General features: G+C 40.3%; 4 protein-coding genes across 4 annotated transcripts; 1 reads left to right on the forward strand and 3 right to left on the reverse strand.

The window, feature by feature from the left end:
- The first annotated feature begins 10,160 nt into the window (after positions 1-10,160).
- Positions 10,161-12,115, forward strand: LOC125048807 (isochorismatase domain-containing protein 1-like). Its single transcript, XM_047647715.1, has 4 exons — positions 10,161-10,401; positions 10,633-10,839; positions 11,136-11,252; positions 11,845-12,115. Exons 1-4 carry the CDS (start codon positions 10,270-10,272, stop codon positions 11,995-11,997), a joined length of 609 nt encoding a protein of 202 aa, XP_047503671.1. The 5' UTR covers positions 10,161-10,269; the 3' UTR covers positions 11,998-12,115.
- Positions 12,116-12,857: 742 nt separating this feature from the next.
- Positions 12,858-14,481, reverse strand: LOC125048806 (TAR DNA-binding protein 43-like). The gene has a single exon (XM_047647714.1). It carries the CDS (start codon positions 14,227-14,229, stop codon positions 13,348-13,350), a length of 882 nt encoding a protein of 293 aa, XP_047503670.1. The 5' UTR covers positions 14,230-14,481; the 3' UTR covers positions 12,858-13,347.
- A 2,122-nt stretch (positions 14,482-16,603) lies between these two features.
- LOC125048871 lies at positions 16,604-19,249 on the reverse strand. Its single transcript, XM_047647824.1, has 4 exons — positions 18,481-19,249; positions 17,122-18,300; positions 16,877-16,983; positions 16,604-16,637 (listed from the first exon to the last, which is right to left on the reverse strand). The coding sequence occupies exons 2-4, from the start codon at positions 17,998-18,000 to the stop codon at positions 16,604-16,606; spliced, it is 1,020 nt and encodes a 339-aa protein (XP_047503780.1). The 5' UTR covers positions 18,001-18,300; positions 18,481-19,249.
- A 1,375-nt stretch (positions 19,250-20,624) lies between these two features.
- On the reverse strand, positions 20,625-24,082 carry LOC125049230 (serine/threonine-protein kinase MAK). Its single transcript, XM_047648383.1, has 5 exons — positions 21,805-24,082; positions 21,384-21,446; positions 21,168-21,299; positions 20,892-21,058; positions 20,625-20,813 (listed from the first exon to the last, which is right to left on the reverse strand). The coding sequence occupies exons 1-5, from the start codon at positions 22,632-22,634 to the stop codon at positions 20,752-20,754; spliced, it is 1,254 nt and encodes a 417-aa protein (XP_047504339.1). The 5' UTR covers positions 22,635-24,082; the 3' UTR covers positions 20,625-20,751.
- Positions 24,083-26,978: the final 2,896 nt, after the last annotated feature.

Genomic DNA, 26,978 nt, shown 5'->3' on the forward strand with positions numbered 1-26,978 from the left:
AGAAATGAAAATGGAACTAAGAGAATACAGACGCGAGGAAGAGGAAAGAGAAAAAAGGATAGAAGGAAAGATTTTGACGTACGCAGAAGCGGCAGCAATTAAGCAAAGAAACACTGAAACGAATGAAGATGAAACGAACAAAACCCTGAACAAACGAGGGCAAATGCACTCGATTATAATAAAGTCCGCAGGCACAGAAACGAGCGAAAAATTATTAGAACGCATCCGGAACACGGTAGACGCCAAAAACACCGGACTCAATGTAGACAAAATTAGAAAAGTAAAAGATCAAAAAATAGTTATAGGATGTACCACCACGGAGCGACTTGATAAAATCACAGACCGCTTAAAGACCGACTCATCCTACATAGTGGAAACTGCAGTCACCAAAGACCCACTGGTCGTCCTCAGAGACGTAATAAAATCCCACACTGATGAGGAAGTGGTGACTGCACTGAAAATCCAAAATCAGAACGTGTTCAAAGACCTGCGGGAGGAAGAGATAAGAGTGGCGGTAAAATACCGAAGACGAGCCAGAAATCCGCATACCGAGAATATAATCCTACAGGTCTCTCCGCGCGTGTGGAAAATGCTCACAGAAGCAAGGAAGGCACACATAGACCTGCAGCGAGTATCGGTGCAAGATCAATCACCACTTATACAGTGTTCGAGGTGTCTGGGTTACGGCCACGGGCGGAAATACTGTAAAGAAGCTGACCCAACCTGCTCACACTGTGGAGGATCGCACCTGAAAGCTGACTGCCCAAACCACCAAGCGGAAGTACCACCGGTGTGCGTGAACTGTCGAAAGGCAAACACTGGCCCAGATGCGCACAACGCCTTCAATATCGAGTGCCCAGTGCGGAAAAGATGGGACATACTAGCTCGCAGCCCAGTAGCTTATTGCTAACGCCAGAGTTGAGCAAAAATCTATCAGGGTGATACAGGCAAACCTGCAAAGAGCTAAAATCACCACTGAAGAACTCATCCTGGAAGCACAAAAGCGTCGCGTAGCGATAGCCCTAATCCAGGAACCATATGTCGGGTCGAAGGGCAGAATGAAAGAGTACAGGGGAACCAGTGTGTACCAAAATGTAGATACGATGGGAGGCCACAACAAAGCGGCTATTGTTGTGCTCGATGATACTATCGAGGTACTGCAATACCCCGAAATCACAACTAAAAACGTGGTACCCATCGGTCTTAAAACAGCCAGAGGCGTGGTACACCTGGTTTCCTTCTACATCGAGCCAAAACCCAAGCCCATAAGACCGTTCCTGGATGAGATAGAGAGGGCTATCCAAACACTCCGCCAGAAGATTCTGATAGGAGGAGACACCAACGCAAGAAGCCCATGGTGGGGCAGCAATACCACGAACGACAGAGGCGAGGAGGTCGAAGCGACTCTCGACGGTGCAAGTATGGAGATCGTAAACCAGGGCGGGGAATACACATTTGACACTATCAGAGGAAACACAAGATACACGAGTTGTGTTGACATCACTGCCGTCACTCATGATCTTCTCGGACTTATCGAAAAGTGGAGGGTCGATCATGACGTGACAGGCTCTGACCACAACGCTCTTACATTTACCATCAAATTAGAACTAACACAAAAAGTAAGCGTTGACAGCACAACCAGGGTTTACAACGTGAGAAGGGCGAACTGGACCCATTTTCATGAGAAAATTAGCCAGTTGCTCTCCGAACGCAATCTCTCAATAGAACACATAAACAGTATACACTCAACACAAGATTTGGAAAACACACTCACACACTACACAAACATCATCACAGAGGCATGTAACACACATATACCAAAAATTAAAAAACGCAAAATACTCACCTCCCCCCCCTGGTGGTCCGAAACGCTCTATCAGATGAAGAAAGATGTCGCCAGGAAAAAGAGGAGAATTCGATGCGCAGCCCCAGCTCGCCGTACCGTGGTCGTTGAGGAGTACCTAAACGCGAAACAGAACTACAAGGAAGAAATTGAGAAAGCAATGACAGACAGCTGGAAATCCTTTTGCAGCAAGCAAGACCGAGAGAGCCTTTGGGATGGCATATACAGAGTGATAAAAAGAACCAACCAAAGGAAGAAGGACGAGATGCTGAAAAAAGACGGAAGGGTTCTGACACCTGAAGAGTCGGCACAGTATCTGGCGGAGACCCTCTTCCCAGAGGACACGGCAATGGGAGAAAGCGGGGAACAATCAGAGATAAGGAGCAGAGCCGAAAGGTTAAACGGTACAGTTGATGATAATGATAACTATGATCCGCCGTTTACCTACACGGAACTCACTGAAAGCGTTGCCAGCTTCAACCCGAAAAAGGCACCCGGGGAGGATGGGTTCACGGCAGATATATGCGAACGAGCAATTTCGGCAAACCCCTCCATCTACCTAGCGCTAGCAAATAAATGCCTAAAACTCGGACACTTCCCTGTCCAATGGAAAAAGGCCACGGTTATCATATTACGGAAACCGGACAGGGAAGCGTACGACCAACCAAAGGCATACCGCCCAATTGGGCTGCTGTCTGTATTGGGGAAGATAATGGAAAAGATGATCGTCAAAAGGCTGAACTGGCATTTAATACCAAGAATGTCGGAGAGGCAATACGGCTTCGTCCCACAAAAGGGCACGGAGGACGCGCTGTACACTCTGACAAAGCATATTAGGGAAGGTCTGAGGGCAAAAAGGGTGGTGACGGTAGTGTCTCTCGATATCGAGGGGGCTTTCGACAACGCTTGGTGGCCGGCAATTAAAACTAGACTAGCCGAAGAGGACTGCCCCCTCGGTGTCGGGAGGATTATCGATAGCTACCTTAGGGACAGGAAGATCAGAGTTATATATGGAGGTACAGCCTGGGAAAAAACCACAAGCAAAGGGTGTGTTCAAGGTTCCATCAGCGGACCGACATTTTGGAATTTACTGGTGGACCCCCTGCTAAAAGAGCTAGAACATCAAAATGTATACGTACAAGCCTTCGCTGACGACATTGTGTTGGTCTTCACAAATGAAACCGCGCTGGAAACGGAAAAAAGTGCCAACCAAGCACTAACACATGTCCAAAGGTGGGGACAGCGCAACAAACTAAAGTTCGCACCACACAAAACAAAGTCCATGGTGACAACTAATCGGACTAAATACGATGTCCCGAGACTCACCATGGCTGGTGTGGACATCGAAACTTTTAAAAGCATAAAGATACTGGGACTTATCATAGACAATAAATTAACCTTTAATGATCATACGGCAGCGGTAGCCAAAAAGGCGATAAACTTGTACAAACAAATAGCTAAAGCAGCGAAAGTAAGCTGGGGTCTAAATCCAGAAATAATCCGCACAATATATACAGCGGTAGTAGAGCCAATAATCCTTTATGCAGCCAGCGCCTGGTCTCCATCAGTAAGCAAGCTGTACATAAGAAAAAGGCTGGACACGATCCAACGAGGTTTTGCAGCAAAAATCTGTAAAGCACACAGAACCACTTCGCTTAACTCAGTGAGGGCACTCGCCGGACTGCTGCCCCTTGACCTGAGAGTGGAAGAGGAGGCAGCACTGTTCAAAATTAAAAAAGGACACGAAAATCTGGAAGCGCTGAAGGACGCGGAGTTAGAGGTTAAAACACCCTACCGAAACACTCCGCACCCAGCAAAAATCCCAAAAGTTAGCTACCGGGTGTTAGCAGATGAAGAAGTCATAACGAACGAAAACGAAATTCATATTTACACAGACGGCAGCAAAACAAGCGAGGGCGTGGGTGCAGCGGTGACATTCTGGAGAAACAATCGTGAGATCCTGAAACATAAAATAACCCTGGCCGGCTTTTGCAGTGTTTACCAAGCCGAATTATTGGCCTTGAAAAAAGCAGTGCACTTGGCGGTGCGACGAAAGGAGGTCGGCTTTAATATATTTAGTGATGCAAGGTCAGCGCTTGACGCTATAACAAGTAGCCGCTCTCTCAGTCCCCTCGTCACCGATATTCGTGAAGTGCTCGGAAAACACCCGGAAAAGGAAATAAAACTTTTCTGGGTGAAAGCCCACGCAGGTAGGGAGGGAAATGAGAGAGCGGACGAGCTAGCCAAAGAAGCAACAAAAAACCACAAAAACAAGCCGACCTACGATCGCTGCCCGCTGTCGCACCTAAAGCGCCTCATAAGAGCGGAAACGCTGCAAAAGTGGGCCACAAGGTACAAAAACGAACAAACAGGGAAAATAACAAAAATGTTCTTCCCGGATGCAATCGCTGCATACAAAATAATCAGAAATATAACATTTAACAGTACACTGTCTCAGATACTCACAGGACACGGGGGATTTTCTGCCTACTTATATAGGTTTAAATTAAAAGAAAGCCCGACGTGCATATGTGGATACGCAGAGGAAGACGTTCCACACATCCTATTCGACTGTCCCGTCCACCTCTACGAAAGAATGAAACTTGAAAACCAGATAGATGTAGACAAAATAGGCAAATGTAATATAGCATCGGAATTAGCGAAAAAAGATAATAGAAAAACGATACTTCAATATTGTATAGAAATAGGAACCTTAGTAAATAATAGAAATAAGTAAAAATTGCAAAATATGTATTGTAAAAAATGTAATCAAAATTTAAATGTAATTTGAATTGAATAACCAAATAAAGGAACAACTAACAAAGTATCAGCTATTCCACGGCCCGGAGTTGCCCAACGTCCGGGGGTAGGCTATTTAAAAAAAAAAAAAAAAAAAAAAAAAAAAAAAAAAAAACCTAACCTCGTCGAAGACGTAAAAGACAATTAATCACTTCTTATAGCGTGTTTCCCATGTAACAACATCGCGTTTTGCCAAAATTTATGTTACATCTAGCGCCATCTATTGAACTATTGTGGAGGTGAAATTTATAATTTTCTTTATAAATCACAATAATAAATAATTTTTTTGTAAACCGTTCGAAGCGACAAAAAAAAAATTTTTGTTAGTTTAGGTTCTTAAATTCAATAGCATTTATTATTATTGTTATTGAAGTTGTACTTTTTTTTTTTTTTTTTTTTTTATGTAATAGGAGGCAAACGGGCAGGAGGCTCACCTGATGTTAAGTGATACCTCCGCCCATGGACACTCACAATGCCAGAAGGCTCGCAAGTGCGTTGCCGGCCTTTCAAGAATTGGTACGCTCTTTTCTTGAAGGACCCTAAGTCGAATTGGTTCGGAAAAACTTCTGTGGGCAGCTGGTTCCACATAGTGGTGGTGCGCGGCAAAAACTGCCTTAGAAAACGCTCTGTTGTGGAACGACGGACGTCGAGGTGATACGGATGGTATTTTGTATTTTGCCTTGACGTCCGATGATGAAACTCAGCTGCAGGTATTAGACCGAACAACTCCTCTGAACACTCTCCATGGTAAATGCGGTAGAAGATGCAGAGAGATCCTACATCTCTACGCAACGCCAAGGGATCAAGCCGCACGGAAAGTGACTGGTCGTCGACGATTCGAACCGCTCTTCGTTGAATACGGTCAAGTGGAAGGAGCTGGTACTGGGGAGCTCCCGCCCAGAGGTGAGAGCAGTACTCCATGTGGGGCCGAATTTGCGCCTTATATAGTTGCAAGCGGTGGCCCGGAGTGAAGTACCGTCTCGCCTTGCTGAGCACACCAAGCTTTTTGGAGGCTAATTTAGCCTTTCCTTCCAGATGACCGCGAAACTGAACGTTATTCGATATGTCAACGCCCAGTATTCCGATGCTAGCTGAGGCTTTAAGGAGAGTGTCTTCGAAGAGGGGAGTAGCGACAAAGGGAGTTTTTTTAGCGGAAAACGCGCATACTTGTGTCTTCTTGGGGTTAAATTGGACTAGATTTAGTCTACCCCAGTCCGAGACTCCACGTAGAAGAGTTTCGACTTCAGACACAAGTTTGTTCCGGTACTCATCGACAACAGCCCGAGAAATACCTGCCCGGCCAGTGTAAAAAGTATCCCCAGTGCTGTCGTCCGCATAGCAATGGATGTTGCTAAGCTGCAACATATCATTGATATGCAGAATAAACAGGGTCGGGGATAGGACACAGCCTTGTGGGACACCAGCATTCACAGGTTTCAGGTCGGAGCATGCTCCGTCGATGACGACTTTGATGCTTCGATCAGCGAGAAAGCTGGAAATCCAGTTGCATAATTTCTCAGGGAGCCCATAGGCTGGAAGCTTCGAGAGCAATGCTCTGTGCCACACCCGATCGAAGGCTTTCGCTATGTCCAAACTTACCGCCAGCGCTTCCCCCTTGGACTCAATTGCCTCTGCCCACCTATGTGTAAGGTATACAAGGAGGTCACCAGCCGAGCGACCACGACGAAAACCGTACTGGGAATCGCTAATCAGCTGGTGGCCCTCTAGATACCTCAAGAGCTGGCTGTTAATAATGGTTTCCATTATTTTGGAGAACAAGGAGGTTATAGCTATTGGGCGATAGTTGGACGGATCAGAGCGATCGCCTTTTTTAGGGATCGGATGTACCGAAGCGATCTTCCAGCACTTCGGAACAGCGCCGAGCGTGTAAAGGTACCGGAAAAGGCGCGTTATTACCGGAGCCAACTCAGGAGCACAAGTACGCAGCACAATTGGGGGAATGCCATCAGGCCCGCTCGACTTATGGATGTCCAAGGAAGACAAAGCTTTACGGATAGCACGTTGCCGGAATATAACTTCGGGCATCGTAGTATCACACCGCAATAGTGTCGGTGGTTCCTTCCCTTGATCATCCAAAGTGGAGTTCGACGCAAAGAGACAGCCTAGAAGATCGGCCTTCTCTTTCGCGGTATGGGCCAGTGAGTCATCCTCCCTATGCAATGGTGGAATTGAGGGCTGACAGAAATTCCCTTGGACAGCTTTGGCAAGAGACCAGAAGGCTCGAGTTCCCGAAGGGAGGTGGGCCAACTTCTCACCAAATCTGGCAATGTGCTCTGACTTTGCTTTAGCGATTTCCCGCTTGAAGGACCTGGAGGCTGAATTGTATGCTTTTTTACGTTCGCCGATAGTCACATCACAGGATGTCACCGCTTCTGCCCAGGCTTTGAAGCATTCATGCTTACGGCGCAAAGCCGCTTTGCAAGAACGCCTAAACCAAGGCTGGGACTTGCCACCGACCGGCACCGAAGAGAATGGAATAAAAAGATCCATACCCTGCAGGACCACCTCGGCGACAGAGTCAGCGACGGCATCTGGAGTACTCGACGAAAAGCAAATGGGCCCCCAAGGGTAGGACGCAAAAAAAGACCGCATCCCATCCCAATCTGCTGACTTATAGTGCCACACGCGGCGACAGCCCGCGAAGCTAGGCCGTAGAGGGCGCGTGAACGGCACAATGCTCCAGACCACACAATGATCTGATGAACCCAATGGCGGTTCAACAGAGACTTGGTAGTTCTCCGGATGTGAAGTCAGCAGAAGGTCCAACAAAGAGGGTTTATGACCATCCACATCTGGTATTCGCGTAATCGCAGGGACCATTTGTGTCAGGTCGTAGGCTAAAGCAAAGTCGTGAAAGGATCTTCCCGCGTGATCGGTAGTTTCAGAACCGAGCCAATCGGCATGGTGGGCGTTAAAATCGCCAAGTATCACGATTTCAGCGGTAGGAACCCTTTCGAGCAGGGAATCTGTAGCCATTTGGATGTGCTCAATGAGTCGGTCAGTTTCGGTATTTCCGCTATGGGACCTATACAGGCATGCGTAGAATCGCGGATGGTCATCGCAGTCTACGCGCAGCCAGAGGTTAGATAGGTCCCTTCCTTCAAGCGTCCCGAGGCGACGAGAACAGATATCCTCTCTGACGTACACGCAAACTCCAGCCCGCGGCACAAATGAATGTTCCAATTTGTACCCCGGGTAGGAGAGGTAGGAAGTATCAGCCGGGGAGGAAATCTGAGTCTCGGTAAGAAAGAGCAAGGCCGGCTTCGCAGTCTCTAGATGATGGTGGACAGCGTTGATGTTGGAATTGAGCCCCCTAACATTTGTGAAGTCCACGGCGAGTGTGGACGGGGGTGCCTTTGTTAAATTGCTCCGTTTGCCCCGAGAACGATTACTGTTGTTTTTATCGAGCGCAGAATTGCCCCCCCCAGAATACGAAGGGCAGCCTGTGCGTCCACCACCGGGTGCTGTGTGTCCCGGTGTTGGACGCCCAGAGGGGGATTCTCCACCGCGAGCGCGTGTGGTACCCCCCTGGGGTAGTTTCTGTTTTTTCTGCACCTTCATATTTCTTGTAGAGGGGGGGGGGGAGAGGGATGGGCTCCGGGAGTCTCTCTCACCGCACGAAACGCGAGTACAATAGGGCGAACCTATTGCATCACTTCACGCCGGTTTTCTGAGAGACAGTGGTACTGCCCCGGTCGTGCCTGCCCATTTGGCTGAAGCCCGAAGGCAACAGCATGGCACTCCCACTAGGAATAACGTACTTAATGTACTTCTTTAGGCGCGATATGAAAAATTGATTGAGAGTAAAATGATTGACACAAAATTGTCAGTGTGATTATAGCGTGCGCGAGCGAGATGGGAATAAGACAATCTACAAGTAAAAAGAAATAGAATATGCGTGAAGCTAACTTTACTGACGGACTGACGGACTCATAAACTGCATCAAAGTAAAAAAAAAAAAAAAAACGACTGTAATAAATATTTTAACCAAGTATGCAAACTTTCTACACAGATTTAAATTGAAACGTCTAGATTGGTTCGTTTACTTTAAAACAGCGTAGGGTCATATCCTTAAGTTTGAGTTTGTGTACTGGAAAGGACCTTAAAACTTTATTGAAGAAAAACAGAAATTTAAAGAAAATTGGTTTGATTACAAAAATTTGTTTTAACAATAAACACAAGCTTTATGCAAGGGTTTTTTTATGTTTTAATAAGGTGTATAAAATAATAAAAGTTTGAAATAAATTCACAAGATCCAACGTGGGAGAAAATGAGATAGGAAGCATTATACAGTGTATAAACTTTTAATTAAGTGTAGTACGAAGTTTTCACTTCAAAAAGTTTCTATAACGAATGATTTGTAAATAAAATTGATAAATAATCTAATTTTATAATTAAACTACTTACTTGACTTACTTATTTAATTTTCATCAAATCTGTTTTTTTATTTCAGAAAATGTTCAAATACACACTAATTTTAAGTTTCTACACTGTATAATGCCTCCTATCTCACTCTCTGTCACGCCAAATCCTATTAATGTATGTGTCTGTCTCTTTTTACTGTCGCTTTTTCCGTTGCATCCGGTTTGAAATCACAACGATTCTAAAGAAGTTTCACTTCAAAAACTTTTTTTCTCATCAGTCTCCAGCTCTAAGTGATTAAAAAGAATATAATTAATTATATCCTCTTTTCATCTTCATATTATCTTTAGTGTTTTTTGTGTAACTTAAATACGCTTAAGCAAGAATGGGTAGTGAAAATGAAGAAGAGCTACCTTGGTAGCGCCAGGTACTCCAAAAAAAAAAAATCGGTTGTCTGTAAAGTCGGTTTACTGACGATAGTTGAACGTGACAACGTCATAAGAAAATACTGATGGAATCGTTGCATATTTTTTCAAAAGAAAATTTTTTTTGTTTGATTGAGAAGGAGGTAAATGGAAATCACAATTGAATTGATCAAGTTACATATTTGTACGCATAAATTCAATTATGTCATTCTTTTGTGCCTCTTTGTCGCTCGTCCGCGCTCTCGCTTGCACTTCAAGCCTTAAATAGAACGCCTCAGAGGTAACGCCTCAGAGCGAGGTAACGCCGCATGAGTCATGTTTTTTCGTGAGTGCAGCCGGCTCCATCGATTTATAAGACGTTGTCACGTCAAAAAATTTGCCAAAAGAGCAGAGCTTTCTGCGGCAGAGAGGAACAAACACAGAGCACAGAAGTATCGTTCCAATTGGGAAAAATTAGATTTCTTTAAGGACTGCTTAGGGCCCGGTAAAAACCAATTTAAAGCGAGGTGCACTGTTTGTGACGTCGAAATGGCTTCAGAATATGGAGTTTTAAAGTTACATTCTTCAAGGCAAAGACAGCCAGTCATTTTAAATAAAAACCTTCCACTTTTATGTTGTACGATCTTTTCATTTCAAAATTTCCTTGGAGTACGATTTTTTTGTAGTTGGTGCACGATCATGTTTTTCTTTCATCTGGCAGCACTGCGGCTCTACTTAAACTGTGTTTAGGATTTATACTTTATAGATTTATAATCAAATAACTTATAACACAGCAAATTCTTGGGTAGTTTGCTGTTTAGCTCGGTAAATATTTTAAATATGGCTCGAAATATTATAAAATTAGGCGCATTAGAAGCTCCGAAAACAGCGTTTCTTTTATGTGACATACAAGAAATATTTAGGCCACACATTAAATATTTTAGCGAAGTTGTAAAAGTGGCCAACAAAATGGTAATTATACTTATTATTATTACGTAACTAAATTCAATAATTTATTCTCAAACTTAATTTGACGGTTCATCTGCTTACCAATATAATTATTAACGCATGAACATCTACACAATTAAGTTATTGTGAAAGCAAATTAATAAAAACAAGTAATATTTTATTGTAAACTTACATTATATCTCTTAAGGCTTTACACTAATATGTGTTGGTTGTAAGTTGTAAAATTTTATGCAGGTAGAGGCAGCAAAACATTTCCAAATACCTGTATATGTGTCCGAACAGTATCCTAAAGGGTTAGGCCACACCACTAAAGATATTAACATAGGGGAAGCCGCAATGGTCTATGAGAAAACTAAATTTTCAATGGTTACTCCAGAACTAGAAGGGAGGTTGAAAAAAGATGTTCCAGGTTTGAGTTCCATTGTATTATTTGGAATAGAGGTAAGTAAGCTAAAGTAAGATAAATAATACTACAAGTAATACTAAAGAATTTAAAAGACTTGAGGAGGAAAAAAACTGTACAGCAATCAGTAAAAAGAAAAAAAAACTCATTTTGTTAATAAAACACAGTACATAAAATTAGATAAGTAAAATTTATTGTCAATAAATAATTATATGTTATAATAATTTATGTCAATTAATTTTGTAGGGACCAGAAATTAAGTTTATTGTTTTATTGGTTTCTATTCCTCAAAAGGTAATTATAAAATATTAATAGGTACTTATATGTATTTTAGTGCCATGTATGTATTGAACAGACTGTGATTGACCTTATCAATATGGATCTATCTGTTCATGTATTAGCTGACGGAGTTTCTTCAAGGTCACTTATGGACCGAGAACTAGGATTAAAGGTATTGTATTGTTAGGTAATAAGCTTTGGCTCAAAGGTCATTAGCTCTTTAGGTATCTCCCAGTTTATCTTTTAATCACTGATCTTTTAACAAAGGAAACACCAAATTCAGTTTTGCCATTAAGTGTTCGAATTCGTATTGAATGTTAGTATATTAAATAGTAACATAATATAATGCTTATCACCGAACTGCTTAAAAAGGCCTCAATTTTTGTAATTCTCTTTTTGTTATATTTGGTAATAACTGAGAATAAGTTGTTTACTATTTTCTTATACCCCTATTAGATAAGGGAGACCTATTGTCGATGTCGATGTTTGGAATTATGTAAATGCTTCGTATTTCCTCTCAGTAGACTTACTAAAGCATCTTGGAGAAACATCTCACTGTAGGTATGTGTCACATTATACCTAACACGTTATATGGTGAAAATGTTTTTCACATAGCGTAAATAATAAACTGAGGTACGGGATTACCGAAATTCGACATCAATCTTGCTAGGAAATATATGTGCTACTGTTAAGTAAATTGGGAAGGTATCTTTAAACAGCCTTCTCTTCTAAGCTTATGTAACTGATTGATTCTTCTGTTTCAGCGTCTCCAGTCTATCGGTTGTTTTGTTGCTACATCAGAAAATGTCTTGTTTAAATTAATGAAAGACAAAAATCATCCTGCCTTCAAACAGATATCCAAACTCAATTCTCAACCCACACCTGATGAATTTGGCCTCACTAAGTCCAGCTTATGATTGAAAGAAAAATTCATTATTGCTAGTTAAGAAGCATACTTGGATTGTCTTCAAAGCAGAATAATTTTCGCGTAATACGACTATACATTTTAAATAAATAAATAATTATAGAATTTTAGTGGCAATTTATTGCTTTTACTCTCACTTGGTGCTGGGTGGATAATATGTTCACCTCATTACTTTTAACGCCTTTCAACGCAGTGATTTTCTATGTATGTACCTTTTACAGAACGAAATCACTCTGGGAGTCATAATAATTGTAAAAAGTTCGGTTATTTCATGAAGACAATTTGCTTTTACTTATTGTATTAGATTATATAGTGGCCTACACCGACCGAACGGCGAGTTGGTGGTGGTAAAATTGTACGGAAATGCCACGAAAACACATCCACACCAAGCCCAGGCGAATAACTGATTACCCAATACCCTGAAATAGAAGGCAACCCTACTAAAGAAAGATGCCTTTTGATACCTTGGAATACGTGCCGTTTTCAAAGTTTACTACAAGAAAAGCGTTTGGTCGGTTCTTACGACGATAATCGGTTTAACATAGCTCGTGTACGCCACTTTTCGTCCTTTACTCATCAACTCCACACTGCACAACGTGATCTTCGAACTGTAATAATTAATAGACACATGTGAACTGTCCAGCAGTACTTGTATATTAACACTAGGGGGTTGTCCATAGATTATTTTCTATATATTCAACAAAGGGCCTTCTATCTTGTGATGCAACCTTAGCACAAACTTTACAGTTTATCGTCGTGTGCATGAATGAGGAGATAACGCACATAATTTATATTGGAACTAGGGACAGTTATAATTTACTATAATTACTATTTAAATGAAACCTGGCAACACACATTTCATAGTTATAATTTATCAATTATAGTAAATTAATGAAGCAACAATAAGAGTAAAGTTAGGCATTGTGAATTGTGACTGAGAAGGTACAGACATTTTTATATTCCTGAGAAACTTCTTAAAGCATGAATACTTTTAGAATTTTACAAAAATCTATTCTAACCATTAGTGAAGTCACGCTGTAGTAAATAATGTTCTTTAAATATAAAAATATATATTTTCAAATTTTAAGCTTACAGTTTGTATATATCTATACAAATTAGTATAACCGAGTGGAGTAAATTAAGGAAAAGTTCAGTTTTGTTTTGCTAAAAATTTTAACTATGCATAGAAATTTTTCAAACTTCAACTCATATAGATTGTATTCATAAAAATATTCTTAACATTCAATAATAATATACTGTATTAATATTTTTACATTATCATTATTTACATATTTGCTCTTTAATATAAAAACTATGAACAATCAACAAGGCGCATCAGTAGTCACTCATACTTGAGGTAGGGTTTGGTGTCAGTGAGCGGAGCAGAATGGTGCCAAGCATCAGGTGGCCAGCTGTAGACCCGAGGAGTACCCTCCACCAGTCCCCACCCCATAAGCTGTGACCGTGCACCACGTTCACGCTTTGGTGACGCACTTGAGATGTTCACTGACACACCTTTAATAATATGGTCTTGTCCACAGAGAGATTGAGCGACCTCTGGGTCTAAAAATGTGACAAAGCTGAAAGCACGAAATGGCTTTGGAACAAATACATCGGTCACCTGACCAAATGCACCAAAATATTCTCGAAGATCATCTGCTGTGAGACTCTCTGTGCACCGTCCTACAAACACTTTCCTGTGAGCCGCTGATCCACCTTCTTTACTATTAGGAATACGTACATCACACCAACGCCCATCTATCATATGTCGTCTTCCAAGGGCTCTCATCTGAGCTTCATAGTCAGCAAACTTAACAAAACCAAATCCTTTTGACAAGCCTGTTTTAGTATCACGCTTTACTTGCACCATTAGCAGTTCACCAAAAGCTGTAAAATAGTCTCGTACGGCTTCTTCACTCGTCTTCCACGGTAGGCCCAGAACAATGAGGTCCGAACACCGAGGTCGCAACGCTGCCGTCGCCGACTCGATGCGCGGGAAAGCACAGAAGTAACGGTGTGCTGCCCATCCTTCTGCCGGCGGTAAGACATGTTCATCTGCCAGCCGTAGTCCACGTAACCTCCCACCAGCTCGGTACTTGAGGCCACTGGCACCAGCAAACTGCGCCGCTATAGTACTCAGCAACAGGGAACCATCCTCCTCCGTCGGCAGTTCAATGGGCTCATCTTGTTCGCCCTCGCTGACTACCACGTATTCTATCGACATCGCGTTTAGCAAACGACACAAATAGCCCAATACCGCATTTCGCTTGCTTCACATCGCACGCACCAAGTCAATGGATCTTTTTTCTTTACGATGCAGATTTAAACCAAATATCGGGTTTTGTTATTACTTATTTACTCTAGAAATCGAACTTGAATATAATTGTTTTTAAACACGAAATAAGAAGAGTGAAATTTATAATTACATCGAGTTCTATATGAACTTGTTGTGACATAAGACTTCACCTTTAATATTTTGACACGAGTCCGAAGGCCGATTCCACAGATCAAAAACAAGGGTTATGATATATTATCATCCTACTGTAGTAGCAGACCTTAAGAATAAACTTAGAAACCGCACTAAAATAGCAAAAAATAGAATATCTTGGGGTCCTTTACTTTATAATGCCATTCTAATGCAGAAAAAGAAGATATAACAATGCATTATGCTTGTTGTTTTAATTTACGTAGGTTAGTTTACTGACATCAAAAATTTACGACAAATGTATGGAAATCAATTATTTGGGAAGTAGAATTATATAGAATAGGTGTGCTAGTCGTAACAAAACGACAATCAATAAGTATTATAAGATTTTTTTTTATTGACTATAGTAGATACTATACTATAGTAGATAAAAATAAGTCGGGTTTTCCTTCCTGACGCTATAACTCCAGAACGCACGAACCGATTTCCACGGTTTTGCATTCGTTGGAAAGGTCTCAGGCTCCGTGAGGTTTATAGCAAAGAAAATTCAGGAAAAATTCCAACAGAAAAGCGGGATCACCAAACGAAATGTTACATAAAACGAAGCCATCTGGTGGCGAAACGGAGTTCGCCGAGTTTGCTAGTTTACTAATAAAACCTAGTGCCTAGCCTGGTGTACACTTTATTACGGTAATATTTTCCTTATTGACTCTTTGCCCTAAAACACTCTGTCCACGTATAGAGCTTCTTACCGTCTATCTCACTGTACGGTTCCTGGGTCATCAGGGGTTCGAAATAATAGAATAAATTGAACTTACTCTATATTTATCACTCGCGTTATACAATAGAATATGAGCGGATTAATAACTATTATGTTAATTGCTATATAATAAGTGCAATCTAACAAACAGAGAGAGTGCCTACGTCTGGCTATGCTCCCGGGGTGAAACTCCTATGAGTTAGTTAATTACGAATGACTGCATAGTAACAGTCGAAGAGAGTGCCTGCGTCGGGCTATACTCTCGGGGCGTGACTCCGACGATTGTAGGAAATCGTCATGCTTATAAATGATCAAACTGTACAGCCAGAGCACGTACTTACATAATAAAAACATCACGCTCGTGGATGATTGGAATGTACGAGCCCTGGCACGTACTTATAAAAACATCACGGTTGTAGATGATCGGAATGTACGAGCCCTGGCACGTACTTACATAGGGAATAATTAAGCTTATAAAATAAGGAAGCCTGAGCGAGTAAAATGTACAGCCTTGGCTCGTACATACTCCGCCAGGCAAAAGAGCAAAATGTACAGCCTTGGCTCGTACATACTCCCCCAGGCAAAAGTGCAAGATGAATATGTAGTGCTTTACAAGATGATTTCATTATATGCTTAACAGTCTCTAGGCTTACGCTAACACTTTTAATCACAGCACTATCACTAACACTAGGTCCCATAGCTCATGAGCCCTTGCACTACCTAACCGGAGTCCGGTCCCGGGTGGCTTCTCCTGAGGCCACTGCGAGACCGGCTGCTGATTCTGCCGATGCTGCACCTACTGCTCCGTGACGTCTCCTGAACTTTATATGATTGTAATATCCTATCCACTACCTGTCTTGAGCACATTCCGAGAACTATCATGAGCATACAAAATATATTACAGGTTTGGTGAATGCAACCATGATCTAGGTTAAAAATAATTGTTGTAAAATGCAACCGTACCTCGGTAATTTGATATCTTGCATAATATTATTCATTGTAGTTGACGTCTTTCACAGTAGGTCATTCCACTTGCTAACATATGATATTTTGCTGAACTGGCATTCCATTTATTGTTTATGATATTATATTAATTATCGTTTCTCACGTTATAAATGATTTATGTTAATTGATGTATGTATAATTTAATATAAAGTTTCGACAATGTATGTTATACATAAATGGAACTGAACATACGAAACATAGTCTCTGGTTTGTATGCTTAAAGGAATTTTAAGTATTATTTTATATATGGTGCTTTTCTTTCTCTTCCTCTGATTACTCATATTTGACTCATAGGAATGCATATCCGAATAAGTTTGCTGTATAGTATTTTTATTAAATCCTGAATCGGTGAGCCTGCTATATTGCGGAACGATAACGTTTCGCAATCTTCCCCTTTTACGAAAGACATTACCTTTCTTTCTGAACTTTCCTTTTGACCTTCCTGTAAATTCCTTTCTAATCTTAACTCCATTTTTTCTTCTTCGAAATTCCTGCTTTTTCACGAAAGCATTTTGCTTATATTTCTTGCCTTTCTTGATAGGCAAACCATTTAATTTGCGTGTAACCTTTTCTGATCCATGCGAAAATTTGCCATAACTCTTTCTAGTTATAATGCTTTTGTTTCTTACAACTACGTCGGACCCTTGTGTTAAGCTGTGTTGCAAATAGGGTTCCGTATACAATTGAATCGGCGCTTCTAAAAATGGCTTAGACAATACTAAGCTACTATTTAAATTTTTATTCTTCTTATAAGAAATGGACTGAGACAAACTTTCTTTTTCTTCTGTTTCTTGCTTGTCTTGGCATTTCATGCTTTTGATAGCCATGTTAACACGATGTGATTTATCTTCTCCGCTCACTTCACAACCAAGTTGCGTTTGATGATCTGTACTATGGTTTAGGGTCTCTCCTACCCCGGAGCTGATGCTATGTTGCTCCTTGCTGTAGTCAGTTAACGACTGTGCTACGCTTTCTGCCAATTTGGATAATTCTCCGCCTTGATAATTATCTGCATGTATACTGTGATTAACACTAAGACCTATCGGAGTCCGGTACCGGGTGGGCTCTTTGGAGTCCACTCCGAGACTGGCTGCCACTGCTTCCGCCAATGCCACTATCGATGTTTCCTGCTGCACATCAGTGGTCTTCTGTATTGGCATCATTGCTATGCCTGATGGTATCTGCTGATTGTTACCACTTTCTGCTAAACCTTCCACCATTGCCGAAGACGAAGAGATTTTCTTGTCCGATTTATATTGAAATGATTGCTCTGCTTGCGTAGAATTACAATTTAAATTTGCATTTCCTTGACCTTGTGTATCGAAATGCGTTGACAGCGAATTTTTGCTGATGCTAAAATTTGATGAAGGTCGCTGTTGTTTTGCAATTGAATCTTTCCAGGTTTGATTATTACCTGTTTCCAAATTTTCTGAATTATATGAATAAAGTACCGGTGAATCCATATGCGTTTCTAAAGAATGTAATTTGAGATATATCTTTCTCTTTTGGCGCCTACATATAGCTTGCTTCTCGTAATATATATTTTCATACTCAGAGTAGGATCCGCCATGATCAACAAGTATGTAGATATGGGTTTTAAAAATTAAATCCCAATGCCACTTTATTTCGTCTAGCGCTCCTTCAAGTTCATCTTTGTCGGATTCGGAGTATACATTTGATAGTTCAAAAATCTTATCAAGCGACCTAAATAAATATGCTTGTTTGCGAAGCAACTCTTCGGTTTTTCTTGAATGCCTGATGGTTTTCAGACCGTCGGTAAACGAAGCTTGGAATAAATTCTCCATTATGCTTAATATAATAATTAACTAAACGCTTTGTAAATATTGCATTATAGATTCTTAAATGCTTATACTTGATAAAATGCTCAATGAATGCTTCAGATCATTCTTAGTAAATTTATGCTCACAAATGAGATAATTCTCAGAAATATAGTGCTCAAAACAAATGGAAAGGACTTACTGTAGATGCCTCCGTATGTTGAAGATTGACGTCCGTTGCCTTCTTCTAGGTTCAAAGGACGCTGATATACTTTTTGACCGCTGTGGGTCCTTAAAAATGCTGGGAGTGGACTTCCTGTCGCCTGCCTCCCTATTTGACCGCTTTGGGTTTTTGAGAATGCTGGGAGCGGACTTCCTGTCGCTTGCTTCCCTATTTGACCGCTGTGGGTCCTTGAAAATATTGGGAGCGGACTCACTGTCGCTTGCCTCCCTATCTGACCGCTGTGGGTCCTTGAGAATGCTGGGAGCGGACTCACTGTCGCTTACCTCCCTTTTCGACCGCTATGGATCCTCCTTCTCCTTGCTCTCCTCTTTTCTATTGATGCGGATGATAGTTTCTTACTTGCTTGACGACCCAACAAACCAGCAGTGGGATGTTTTTCCACGGCGCCGATCTTCAGGATGACGGAGAAAAACGCGAACGCGATCAACTGTACGCGAAAGACCCGCTATTCCCGGATAGCTCGAAGGACCAAAATGTACGGTTCCTGGGTCATCAGGGGTTCGAAATAATAGAATAAATTGAACTTACTCTATATTTATCACTCGCGTTATACAATAGAATATGAGCGGATTAATAACTATTATGTTAATTGCTATATAATAAGTGCAATCTAACAAACAGAGAGAGTGCCTACGTCTGGCTATGCTCCCGGGGTGAAACTCCTATGAGTTAGTTAATTACGAATGACTGCATAGTAACAGTCGAAGAGAGTGCCTGCGTCGGGCTATACTCTCGGGGCGTGACTCCGACGATTGTAGGAAATCGTCATGCTTATAAATGATCAAACTGTACAGCCAGAGCACGTACTTACATAATAAAAACATCACGCTCGTGGATGATTGGAATGTACGAGCCCTGGCACGTACTTATAAAAACATCACGGTTGTAGATGATCGGAATGTACGAGCCCTGGCACGTACTTACATAGGGAATAATTAAGCTTATAAAATAAGGAAGCCTGAGCGAGTAAAATGTACAGCCTTGGCTCGTACATACTCCCCCAGGCAAAAGAGCAAAATGTACAGCCTTGGCTCGTACAAATATCTATTCGAATTCTACATACACGGGTGTAGTTCATCAGAAGTGCGAGCAGTGTGCTCAGCTGTTTGTGACGTGAGTAATGTAATTAATATAATGACCGCCCAACGCCAAGTTCAAAGTCGCAAAAGTGCAAAATGTACAGCCTTGGCTCGTACACTCACTAAAACAAACACGGATCAATTACTTTGAAACCACGTTGCTTAAAGAAATCTCAAATCTGTTTATTCCAACATCTCGGTGCCTGCAACATACCTACTCTTCCAGATGTATTATAAGCCTTCAAGTTGCAAGGCCGGCTTCGCAGTCTCTAAATGATAGTGGACAGCGTTGATGTTAGAATTGAGCCCCCTAACATTTGTGAAGTCCTCGGCGATTGCGGACGGGGGTGCCTTTGTAAAGTTGCTCCGTTTGCCCCGAGGACGATTACTATTTTTGTTGAGCGCAGAATTGCCCCCCTAGAATACGAAGGGCAGCCTGTGCGTCCACTACCGGGTGCTGGGTGTTCCGATGACGCCCCCGATGACGCCCAGAGGCTGATTCTCCACCGCGAGCGCGTGTGGTACCCCCCTGGGGTAGAATCTGTTTTTTCTGCACCTAGGCCCCCCCTACAAGAAATATGAAGGTGCAGAAAAACTGGTGGGGGGGATGGGCTCCGGGAATCTCTCTCACCGCACGAAACGCGAGTAGGTACATGAAGGCGAACCTTTTGTATCACTTCACGCCGGTTTCCTGAGACAGTGGTACTGCCCCGGTCGTGCCTGCCCATTGGCTGAAACCCGAAGGAAACAGCATGGCACTCCCACTAGGTCCCACAATTCAAATGATTGTTTGATATTCATAATAAATAAAAATACGTGTACTTTCAGATCCGGCTGATTAAGCTAGTTGGCTGCGACATATATATCACATACGGCGGTAAGTACGACTAATAAATGAGTAGTACCTACGACTTATTAAATAAATATCCTACAAACCAATTGTGGAAATATTGCATACTTCCGATGAAAGGTGTGTTTAGTTGATTCCGTTTACGGTTGCTTTGACAAGCAAAATATTTTCCAAAATTCAATGTTACCTATCCATACTACTGTACACGCATAGAAAGAAGAAGACTTAGCTGAAACTGTAACTATCCAATAAATTTTTGACGTCCTAGAGTTACACTTACAGAGCAATAAGTCTCGTTTCTGAATTTTACCCTATCAAACGTAAGGTGGTAGGTACTTTTGATCCCGGTCTGTCGACATATACATTTTGTACATGCGATATTTATACCTAATGACAAGCCCAACATTCTTTGTCATTCGTTGTCCAGGTCAACTAATATGTAATAGATATAGCATTTTAAATTATTACAAAATTATGAACAATCATTTTTATTGTACCATGTTAATGACGGTTAACAATCATTGAATGCATTAAATAACACTGACTTCTGACATCATCCATTGGACATGATTGGGGACTCTGCTGTTGAAGAAAGCGGGGAGGTGTCATCGCAAGTATTTGGCGGCCCAGTCCACTCGTGTTGGATTGCTTCCCAACGCCGCAGCCTCTAAACAGAGTAAGTGACCTCGGAGGTAATATACTTTGACTATTTTTAATTAACTAGTAGGTAAACGGTTATACGTACCTTTTAGCGACTGTAATGGTAGATTGCGGAAGAAGGAGGTATCGACCCTAGTTCCAGTGACATACCGTGTGGCTCCAAAATACGCACAGGCTGCTCGCTCCGTTTCCATGGTAGCTCCAGCTCCACTAACTGCCGCATCACGTCCGCCACTTTTCACCAATTTTCCTCTACGTATTGGATAATAACAAACATTTAGTACAGCAATAGCTGCATTTGAATTATCCGGGAATAAACGCTACCAATGTGTATAGAAAACAAAATTGTCGCACAACTCACCCTAACACATGCGCAAATTGATCATAGTATGTTGTCGCAACGTATCCTCGTGTAGTTGGACCCGTTTCGTGGGATGGTTCCATCTCGAGGACCGCCGACGGGTATATTTTCTCGTCTTCATAGTGATTGCTCCTGCAAATCATACAACTAGATAAATTGCGAACTTAATAGAGTTCTTACATGCTGCAATAGAAAATAATAAAAATAGACAATAACCTTCTAGGTTGTGTAGCCGGTGGTCCCAGTACTAAGGCAGTGCCTACAGCAAAATAAGGATATCTGTAAATAAAATAAAATTAAATATTTACATATTTCTCATAATAAAAAACACTAACTACTTTTTGTCATAATTATGGGTACGTTGGAATAGTAAGACTATCGTAATGCAAAACGTGCTGTTTTTTAATCTTTGCTTTTATTAACTTTTTGGGGACACGTAAGGGTGACCTATTAAACGAAAATTAACATGTTTTCAAATTGCTGCAGCTATTGTGTCGGTAGGCACAAATAGGTAGGTGTCATATGATTTTCTGTGTTTGTAATATTACTACTATTTACTTTTTACTATTCCGCAAATGTGTGCCTTCGAGGCAAATACCTAAGTAAAAAAGAAATATTTATGGACTACAGTTTTAACCTGAGTGCCTGAGTGGCGGTTGGGCGTTCTCCGGGTGGGAAGCGCAGAAGTGCAGCGAGCAGCGCTAGTGCTGCAGCGGAGGCACGGGGCACGGCGCGTGCCAGCGGAATGCCCGTACTTGCCGGCAACCGTATGCGCAGCGATGCTGCTAGGGCATGACCTTCGGGCCAGTTCGGTGTTCCTAGTACTGTGCACATTTTATGTAGTTGGTCAATTTCCGAATTCCCGGGCAACAACGGGCGGCTCGTATATAACTCGGCGATAATACACCCCAGCGCCCAAAGATCTATAGGCGCTCCATAGTGGGGATCGCGTAGCAGTACTTCCGGCGCCCGGTACCAGCGGGTAGACACATATTCGGTGTAAGGTGGTCGAGAACGAGTCTCTCTTGCTAGTCCAAGATCGGCTATTTTGACGAGGTCAGGACCGGCGCAAAGTAAATTCTCGGGTTTTAGGTCGCGGTGAAAGAAGCCATGGCGATGCATATGAGCAAGCCCCTGTAGTACTTGGAATGTGATGTTGCGTAGCGCCGGTTCTGGCAACGGCCGCTCGGAATCTCGAATAAGCTGGTACAAATTACCACGCATATACTCGAATACGAAGTACAGTGTATCATTCTCTCTGATGACCTCGCGCAGTTTCACAATATTCGCGTGATTCAGTTTCTTTAAAGATTTAACCTCGCGAAGGTTCATAGCTTCGTCCCAAGAGTAATACTTTCGTTTCATGCGTTTGATAGCCACCTTTTCTCCAGTATCTCTGCGTTGCGCTAGCACAACTGAGCCATACGTACCGTCACCGAGCTGCTGCAGCATAAGATACCGGTTCATTGCACAGTCGGACTTATACACACTATTATAATATATACTGAATATTAACAATTACCGATTAGGGAGGCATTTTCATTTTAAGTATTTATACATTTTCATGTTACGATGGACTTGAAATTACGACTACTACACAGGTATAATAATAAAACTGGACTATATCTATATTAGCCACCACGATTTCTCTGATTTAGAATTACGTGCCTACGAATAAGTAAATTTAAATGTTACACACTTCAATTTGTTTACAGCAAAAGTAGCGTTGCTATGGTTACTGATTGTGTACTAGGCTAGGAACACTGAACGCTGTGAAATATTAAACTAAAGGATATGTTGGTCTTAGTATTGTCTTTTATTGACATAACCTTTACACATTAAAGAAAAAACTTTTTAACCGGATTAAAGCTATGTATTACGTCGGATAAATTTAAAATTATGTTAAATAATTGTAATGTTGGTCTTTTTCTAATGCCTAGAATGCGCTGAAGGAAGAATTGATTTTAGTAGGTTGGCAGTCGTTTTGTTAAGGGCAAGAATCGTCCTCTGCTGAAAATTAGTATTTATGTAAATCATTTACGCACTAGGGCAACACAATAAGGAATAATAATAAACAAATAAAACACAATGCGGAATAATTATAATTAAAGAATAGCCCAAAGGGGTTAAGGGTAGGTATATAACTTTTTTGTCGAAAACTTTGACTCAATAAATTTAAACTTTTAAGTTTCAGGGAACAATAAAATATATTATTGAGTTTGTGTACCTACTTCAATTCACTTAGACAAAGTGTGCCAAGAACATAAAATAAAAATATATAATCCAAGAATTATTTATTAATTAAATATATACAATAAATTAAAAAAAAAATACTGTCAAGTTTTAAAAGCTTCATTTTTCTGAAATAGTCATTATTTAGTATTATTGCTTTATAATAAAACCTTAGAGACTATTTATCAATCTTCAGTTCTTATACTAAGGGTGTCGTAAGTCAGTGACGAAAGTTAAATATGACTCCACCATGTCAAATCCAATACGTTTTTGACCTACTGGAGTCTGACTTAGTACTGAGGCGAAGATAGAGAAACGAGACTTAGACACGAACTATGGCTTTGCAAAAAATCTTAACTCTCACATTGATGTTTCTTGCAGTTCTGGTTACAACTCACTCCAAGATTCAGAAATAAGACTTGCTGACATTCATATACGGTATTTTAAGACGGACTGGCTAAGCCGAGTAGAGTCTGGCTAACGAAAGTAGATACTGGATTTTTTTGCAAACTTTTTATATGACAACACTAAAGTTAGTACGGTCAAAATGTCTTGATATTTTTTTTTTATTTTAAATAAGTACATATTAGTTTTAGTTACTTTAGATAATGTTATTGTTCTTTTACAGATAGTCTTGAGATTATTAGCCAACGGTTATGAATTTAAGAAAAACAAAAATGAACCTTCATTATTAATTGATATGATGAAACGATATGATATAGCTGCATGGACACATCGCTTTTTGCGTACCATTGCATCGAAACATGCAGAAGGCAAGCCAATAATCTACTTAGATATAAAAAAAATATTTCTAAGAATGGAATGACCCCTGCCAAATGCCTAGGACAATATAGCAAAACAACCAGTATTCATAACTTTTTCCTTACATGATGTTAATGTTAAGATAAAATTCAGTCACTACTAAGCAGTAGGTATATTACCGTTTGTCAAAAAAGTATCTTAATTGTCTTTGGTTCCTATGGAAATATGAATTTCTTTGGAGTAGACCATTTCGTAAATCTCCATTAAAGATAATAGGCGACTATGTATTAAAAAATGTGCGTGTACTAGTGTACACACGTAAGAAGTGAAACTTCTTTATGACCTTATAACATTGATATACAAAAAACCCAAGATGTACACTCTCGAATAAAAGTAACGCTCGAAAGTGTCCCGAAACACTATTTCTGTCCCTTTCTATAACAGTATGTCTATAACAGTATATGTTACAAGCATATATTATTGCAAAATCAACCTTACGCGAATTGCTTAAAGTTGTTATTACAACGCAGTGTATACGTACTTAAAGCAATACAATTTTACGACCGACCGTGGTCGGTAGGACAAGGTATTGAGTGGAGTCGAACATGACTTTTTATTTACAACTATTTAACATAATTTTAAATTTATCCGACTTTTCGGGTGCTTTACAGCGTGCGTGGTCACGGTGACTGAAGACAAAAGGTGTTGGATGTTAAATAGTTGTAAATTTATAGTAATACATAACTTTAATCCGGTTAAAAAGTTTTTAACACAAATAAATAACATCGACTCCACTTATTAGACGCGAGACTATTTGAAATGAACGCACAATTTAGAATGTTGCGCTCATTTTTTGAGGACGTTTTTTAGACGTTGATTGTGCATCTTGGGTTTTTTGTATATCAATGCCTTATAACTTATTTTTCGAAAAATTATCTATATGCAACTTTACAGAAATTGGTTAAATGAAGTTAAATTTGATAAAGTTTAACAAAAGGCTTTTATTATCATAGACATGAATACAAATACAATTATTTCATTTTACCTTATTGCCACTAAGATTATTACAGAATTTCATAAATTGTAACAGAATTTTTAGTATCATTGTTATAGTTATTATAAATTTTTGTTATTAATGGTTTAGAATCTCTGCGAATCAACCGTGGTAGGGACAAGAAAAAGACGCACGTAACGGTCAAATGTGACGCGTAACCGAAACATGTGACGCGTAACCGAAAAATGTTACACTAAATTTTTTTCCAACCCCGATAAAGAAGTTTCACTTCAAAAACAATAAAAAGTACTATAAGGTTCTAGTTGTGTTTTTTTCTGCAAACGACAAAACTTAAAAGGCATGCCTCGTATTAGCTTATTGGCAAACTAATTAAACAACAAAATATTAAATAAGAGTTTTATTCATTGATTTAAAACATTTTCACTTAAAACCTACAAAAAATCATGCACTAACACTTTGATTTTAATTATTTTTTTCCCAGTTTTCACGTTCTTGCTTTTCCTTTTTAACTTGGTCAACAATTGGTGTTAGATAGAGTTTGTCCTCTTCAAATTTTGTCCACTCCTCCTTTGGTAAAATAGTTTTAGTAACGGATAATTGGACAGCTCTAACTAAACGATAATTGCGTTCATCAACTACATGTTGAGGTAAACGGCGAAGTGCCTCAGTAACTTCTTCAGTTTCGTGAAGGCAATCGTCCCTTAGTAAACCTGTTTATGATTAAAAATTTTAATAATCTCTATATAAATATCTACTTTTACAGCAAAAAATGGGCAAATTATATATTATGTAAATAATTAGGGATTGCAGGCTTCATATACGTATAAAGAACACACCAGAAAATCCTTTTTAAAAAAAAGACGCGCGTAACGGTCAAATGTGACGCGTAACCGAAACATGTGACGCGTAACCGAAAAATGTGACGCGTAACGAAAAAGTGTTACACAAAATTTTTTCCAACCCCGATAAAGAAGTTTCACTTCAAAAATCAAAACAAAACCTATAAGCCTAAAAATTGCAAGCATCCACTAGTAAAATAAAAATGAATGTCAAAGTATCAAAGTGAATTGTTCCAACTTTCCTTTTAACTGTAGGGCTGCCATGCTGATATTTTTTAAATTTGCCGCGCTTTTTCAGTATCAACTTTCATTAGCCAGACTTTAGCTACCAAGCCAAGTTTACATAAATTTCAGAAACAGAATTCAGAAACATGGTTATAGTATAAGATCCCGATATACAACTACCTTCACCGAGATGCTTATTTAATGAAACGTTTTTATATTTAATTTAATATGTCAATAAATATAATCCATATGGGTTGCCTAGCAAATTTCAGTCCAGAGTATTTTAAATAATATTTTTAAAAAAATATGTTTTTTAAAAAATTTCCAGACCGGAAACGTTGGAACCAAAAACGAACTGTGTTTTCTTTTGCAACATGACTATTGACCGCCATACACATCATTTACCCTTCGAGCCGTTTCCGCAGCACTAGTGCCACGGCGGAACTCGTATAGTGCTTTTCATGAAAGAAGTCCCGCGGTGATTTTTGGAACTAAATTTGACAGGTCGGCAATGTTGTCATTCGTCGATGTTATCAAGTACATTTGTTGTGGTAGATTTTTGTGAATTTTTACCTAGCTTAGTGCATTTTGAAGATTGATTACAATGCCAAAAGTTGTAAAAAGTTCGGCTCGAGAAATTATATTAAAGGTGAAAGAGTTCTGTGAAGCGGAACATAAGAATCAAGGTGTTTTAATACCACTAAACAATGTTTGGAAGAGAGTTGCCGCCATAACAGG

The sequence above is a fragment of the Pieris napi genome, chromosome 4 (genome assembly GCF_905475465.1).
Source record: "Pieris napi chromosome 4, ilPieNapi1.2, whole genome shotgun sequence".
Lineage (NCBI taxonomy): Eukaryota > Metazoa > Arthropoda > Insecta > Lepidoptera > Pieridae > Pieris > Pieris napi.